This window comes from Buceros rhinoceros, unplaced genomic scaffold, assembly GCF_000710305.1.
Source record: "Buceros rhinoceros silvestris isolate BGI_N320 unplaced genomic scaffold, ASM71030v1 scaffold26083, whole genome shotgun sequence".
Lineage (NCBI taxonomy): Eukaryota > Metazoa > Chordata > Aves > Bucerotiformes > Bucerotidae > Buceros > Buceros rhinoceros.
The window spans coordinates 11465-17023 of record NW_010404604.1 but is presented as its reverse complement, the minus strand read 5'-3'; the positions used below and the strand labels follow the sequence as shown (position 1 = coordinate 17023).

The window sequence follows — 5559 nt, the reverse complement described above, 5'->3', positions numbered from 1 at the left end:
TCTTTCAAAAATCCACCGGCCCGTGGAAGGCAAAAGGTCAGATTTTTGTTCACACAAACCAATGCAGCTGATAAAAAACAGTAGAGTTGTGCTGTCTGCCCCTGATCTCAAGGTCTGGAAATCCAGCTGGAGTCTTCAGTAAATCAGGCAGACAGACGCTCAGCAGTAGCAGCCTGGTCCTGAAAGCCTGGAGCTGAAGGTCTTCACATCTTCAGCAGCAGTTCCCCGTGGAAGGGCACCGAGCCCTGAACGCGTCGGCAGGTGCTAAGTCAGCATTTCCTTCAGCCGAGGGGCCAGTGCTAGTGGCATCCGCCACAAGTGGATTAAGGACACCCGACTTCCCAAGGGAAGAACAAGCCTAACGCACTTTTTTAACGAGGCTTGTGATTATTTTTAGGCCAAGCATACGATGGTGGGTTTCTATTTTCCTAGCCTGTAATACAACGTCACAGAACGACGACAGATCTCTTGTGAGTAGCGTATCCAAGTAACATTTTCTAACACAGTGCTGGATGTAACGTCAACACTTGTCGCTGTTTTAAAACCTAGAAAACGTGTGAAAGGACAAACCGAGCCCCTGCTCAAGCACAGAGCTTGCTTGCAATTACCAGTCATGCCATATGTATTTTTAAACAAGCTATAATACCATGATGATGCTGTAAACTTACTTCTGTAGGCAAAACATGTTCTGTTTCAAAGTGTCAGGATGAAGGATGTAAATGTTCTGGAAGTGCTATCAACCACAAATAGGAGCTTGCACCGGATAGTCTGAAGGATTTTGGTACATGCTACAGGTCTATTTTACAAAGGTATTTATGGACCACACACACTGGTCTATGTGAGAACAGACAGTACTATTTTGTTACCAAATGAATAAAGGAATAAATGAGCAGTGAATATCCATGCCCAGAAGCTGGAAAACGTTTTTTTAAGGCACCCTGACCAATTACACAGGTAATTTGAAAGACAGGAGCTCAAACCTCACTGACAGAAGGTAAACGCTCCCCCTCCTTCACCAGCTTCCCCTCCCACAGCTCACTGCTCCCAGTACAGGCAGCGATCTTCAGAATCGGGTGTGGAGGAGAGAGGAGCGGTTTCCTCCTTGCAGGAACACCATGCAAATGTGGCATTCATAAGATTAATACATGTCTTCACAAAATCAGAAAGCATTTTTTAAACACAGTGGCATTTAGAACACAGCCGCCATGGCGGGCAGGCAGGATGGAGCGTGGTGTCTAGGTTAGCTCTGACTGTGTGGAGACAATAAAAAGTCATTCTCTGGAAATCAGGCTGAAGGGTAATAAAATTACAACACAAAGAACGCGAGTACATTTCGGAACGCTTTAGAAGCACGTGGCTGGAAGCCCTCCAGCTCTTGCCGGAGGATGTGTGTGTGATCTGGAGTCACTGTGCTGAAAGCTACAACTCAGGTTTTGACCAAGGAGGGATCCAGGCATTGTGTCAGCTGACGATTTTGCAGCGAACACAATCCCTCCCGGCAGCAAAACCCTGTCCTCAGTGCCACCAGTTTAAGATTTTTGTCAAGCTCCCAACATGGGTTCAGCTTCTCTCCTTGGAAGCTGATCAAAGTGGTATGGTAAAACAGAACAGTGAAAAACCAGCCCACTCTTGGCACGCACCAACCCCTGACTGGGAGATGGCTTCAGAGAAGGCAGTGGCACCCCCAGGAGGGGGCCTGAAGCATTTCAGGTCCCACCTGGCTCTAGGTGACTGTGCTGCAGCAGGGGGTTAGACATGATGACCTCCCAAGGTCCCTCCCAACTCCCCCCATTCAGTGATCACAGACCTCCCAGTAGCTGGTAACCAGTATTGACACGTTTGTCTTTGTTCCCAGTTCACATACGGGAAAGCTGATGGCACTGAAGGTTCTTGCCCATTCCAACACGTGCTAGTAGCCTACTGGGAACGAGACGGAAGTTTATGCGAGAGTAGAAAAGCACAGGGAGTCCCATGGCCCAAAAGAGGGTTAGAAACAAGAGTAAGGAATGACTGAGCCTGGAACCTGGTTACTTTTTCTTACAGAGAAAGCTAATGGAAGTGGAAATGACATTGCTGCAGTCCACAGGCACCTGATTTGAACGGTAACTTGAGGAATATCATTTCATCCAAAGGCTCGGTATAAAGTGTAACATCACAAAACGGTTATCAGCACTCAGGGGACATAAAGCAATGCACACACAATCCCCTTCTGTAGCCGTACGAAGTTCAGAGCACTAAATTCAACCACATCACGAATCATTCGCAAGATTGAGTAATGCCAGCGTGTGTAGCATGAGAGCTCGAAAGCGAAAGCTCCAAAGCACTTTTAATAGGCAGATTGATTTGTTTTGGTCCTGCAGCTCCTTGCCATATGAATCACCCTTGATCCACCTCGCTCCCTTCACGCCCCAGCAAGCACAAACAAGGGAGCAGATAAATAAATGTTTCTTGATCACAGTTTTAGAGTGTTTCTTTGGATCAAAAGAAAATTCTGCTGCTGAGGAAGGGGAGGTGGCGGGAAGCTCCTGTGAGATGGAAAAGCGAGATATATGATCTGCTGGTTTTTTTGTCCTACATCCTCCCTGCCAGAATGTTTGGAGCTCTAGTCTCAAACACTGCAGGATTATAAAATAAATTATTTAGAGACTGAAATCCGTCACACGTCCCTAGTAGCGGCTACAAGAAAGCAGAAGACAAACACTCAGACCTGAGAGTCATCCTTGATAAAAACAGAACAAACTATTGCGAGCAGTAGGAAAACACCAGCAACAGACCTGAGCAACACACGCTTTGATTTTTCTCCCTGAATTGTCTCTGTAACATTTATGCAAACAAACCAGAGCCATGTGGCACCGTGCTGTGCGAGCACACACACTACTGGACAGACTAATAGTGCCTGAAGCCTCCCCCAAACAGCTTGTAGTTCAGAAGGTTTACAGAAAGGCTTGACAGGAGTCGGAAAGAACTCTCTCAGCATTTCTGAAAGCACCTGTGTACTGAAAGCAAAAATATCAGATGCCATCTTCTACCTACAAATAGATTCGATCTGTATTTAGAGCCCCGGAACTCACTGTTGGTGCTTTGTGCAAGGGCAGGTAGTTCTGCTCATTGGCAGCAGCAACAAACTGACATTTTCTGAGGAGTCCACTCCTGGTCAGCACTTGTGTGTTGGCCCTTACGAGACTGCACATGGAACAACGGGCGGCCTTTGTCCAGCGTCAGGCAGATCGTTAGAGACTGCAAAAGGCTCGAGGGAACCTGGGAGCGTGATCCGAAGGAAACAAGGAACAGAGATGGAGCATCTGAAAAGGTTGGTAAGACGGGAAGGTTGGAGATTTAAGGGATTTAAACATTTCTAAGGATTAGAGAGTAGTGGGAAGAAACAGGCAGCAGTTTATTCGTTACAGAGGCAGTGGTGATGTGCAGCGATGATGCAAAAGGTAACACCACCCTTAGGGGGATGTTACCGATGGACTATTAAACCTGCCGATGAAGCAGTGAGGTCGGCTGGCTTTGGACAACCCAGGGCTGCAGGATGTGTTTGTTCACTCGGAGCTTGACCTACCCAGCACCAGCTCCCAGTGAAATCTTTCAAGGCAGGTTTTTAAGCACCAAAAGGCAGATACTGGCTAAGGCAGGTGGGCCTGGCTGCCTCTGTATCCCAGCAGATCTTCTCAGCTTTTCTGCTGATGTGTGGGAAGTGAAAACCAGAGGCTGCGCAGCCCTCAAGCACCCTTCTGAACAATATACAGCATACAAAACGGAACAACTACACCAGTGTAAAACACAAACCAACTTCCACACCACATATCCTTGTGCCAAAAGAGGAAAATAAAAATGTGACAGGAAGATTTAACCCTATTTGCTCGGTAACAAAAGATCCTTCAGAGAGGAGGATAATCCCTGAAGGCTGCCACAGCATCGAGAGGTGCGGAGTCAGGAATTGAGAGGCTGATGCGAGTCAGTAATTCTGTGACTCACACAAGCACAATGGCCACGAGGTCCCTGCACTGAGCTCTTGCTGTCAGCGGTAACCAGAAAGGTGGCTGCGTTCGTGCCCCCCGATCAGCACATGGCTTTGGAGGCTACAGCGAAGATGATTTCATCAACTAACCCACTGAGGTCCCCAGCACAAAGCCACTTTATCTGGGTGTGTGCTGAACACCAACCTTTCACCCAGGTACGTCCTTCGATAGACAGTGACTTTGCCATCTTCGAAAAGCACAGGAAATTACAAACAGTTCCACGGTATAGTGAAAAAACAGTCAAAAATAGTATTTTGCATCTTGCTCCAATTTTAATCTATGCTGTTTTTTCTCCTGCTAGACACGTGTCCTGTAGAGGTTCTGTGATTCATTTATTATCATTTTGTGTCCTGTTGGCATCCTCAATCTTGCTGATTAATTTCTGTTAGTCTCATTATTTCAGTTCTATAAATAGCCCATTTAATTCTACTCCTTTCTACAGCTACTTTGCAACCTTCTTTTTCTGCTCCACCTGGGGCTCTCACTTTCAATTTAGCAAGAGGCAGCGGGCAGATTGAGCCGAAATCCAGTAATTGCTCCTCCCTGCCCTGGGGAACGGAGTCGTTTCTTTTTCTTAGGGATGGAAGCAGCTGCGAGCTGCTCTGAAACCCCACCAAAACCAGCACTTACTCCTCGTCAGGTTAATAACAGTAAGTGTTGGCTTCCGTAATTTGAAAAATGTCTGCAGTTCAATTCCAATATACTGCACCATTAGCATTTAGGAAGGATGAAGAGCCGAATCACATCGCAGGTGCCAGCACATTGGGCATATCTGGTTCCAGCTGCATGAACATTAAAAACCACCCCCCAACTCCTCACCGACAGACCGGGTTGTACCCACAGTCATTGGCACTCGGTGCAGGACTGCTGCTCTCCCAGTCCTTTACGTCCTGGAGTTACAGTTACTACTTCCAGCCTTAAATTTTCTGACCTTTCAGCCTTTGCCATAAGCTCCTGGGTTCCTCTGAAGGTTTGGGAAAGCTTCTCAGTGTTTCTCCTGTATGTGTAAGCACGTCCTGAAATACAAAGGAAACATGGGAATTACTTGGGTTTGTATTCCTGATGTTTCTGTATCCCAGCTCCATCAGTGGCTGCTAAATCCAGTCCCTCAAAAGCATCAAGGTCAGCAGCATCCACCAGCACCATCTTGCTGGGGTGTTAAAGCACCCTGTTTAAAATCTTTGTTGAACGGTGCGGCCAGAGATCTGCCCCACAGAGCAGGTTTCTTCCCTAAGGAGGGGAAGGAAAAAGCAGCTGGGAGAAGAACAAGAGAAAAAAAGTGAAGCCTCAAATCTTAGATATGGAGGGAAGACCCAGGGAATTCCATCAGTTTCTGCTTATACAGCCTATCATCTGTTCCAGAGGTATTTCCTAACAATAAAGCTCGACACAGACAGAAGACAGTTCCTCCAAAAAGAAATCTCAGTGTGTCTGAGAGGCCTGAGCTGGCATAACATGAGGAACCGGCCTCCAGCTGCCCCAGAGGAGGTTGAGGTTGTCCCTGAGGAGCCGTTTCTGTCCCGTTGGGGTTGTC

At 47.1% G+C, this 5559-nt stretch overlaps 1 protein-coding gene across 1 annotated transcript in view; it reads right to left on the bottom strand.

Annotated features, from left to right (window-relative positions):
• Positions 1-2666: 2666 nt before the first annotated feature.
• LOC104491084 (chromosome unknown open reading frame, human C8orf48) overlaps positions 2667-5559 on the bottom strand; it is a gene marked incomplete at its 5' end in the record, with an annotated part of 12367 nt that continues 9474 nt past the window's right edge. The window contains 3 exon segments of the mRNA XM_010133445.1: positions 2667-2676; positions 4170-4212; positions 4957-5041. Coding sequence (XP_010131747.1) covers positions 2667-2676; positions 4170-4212; positions 4957-5041 — 138 coding nt within the window.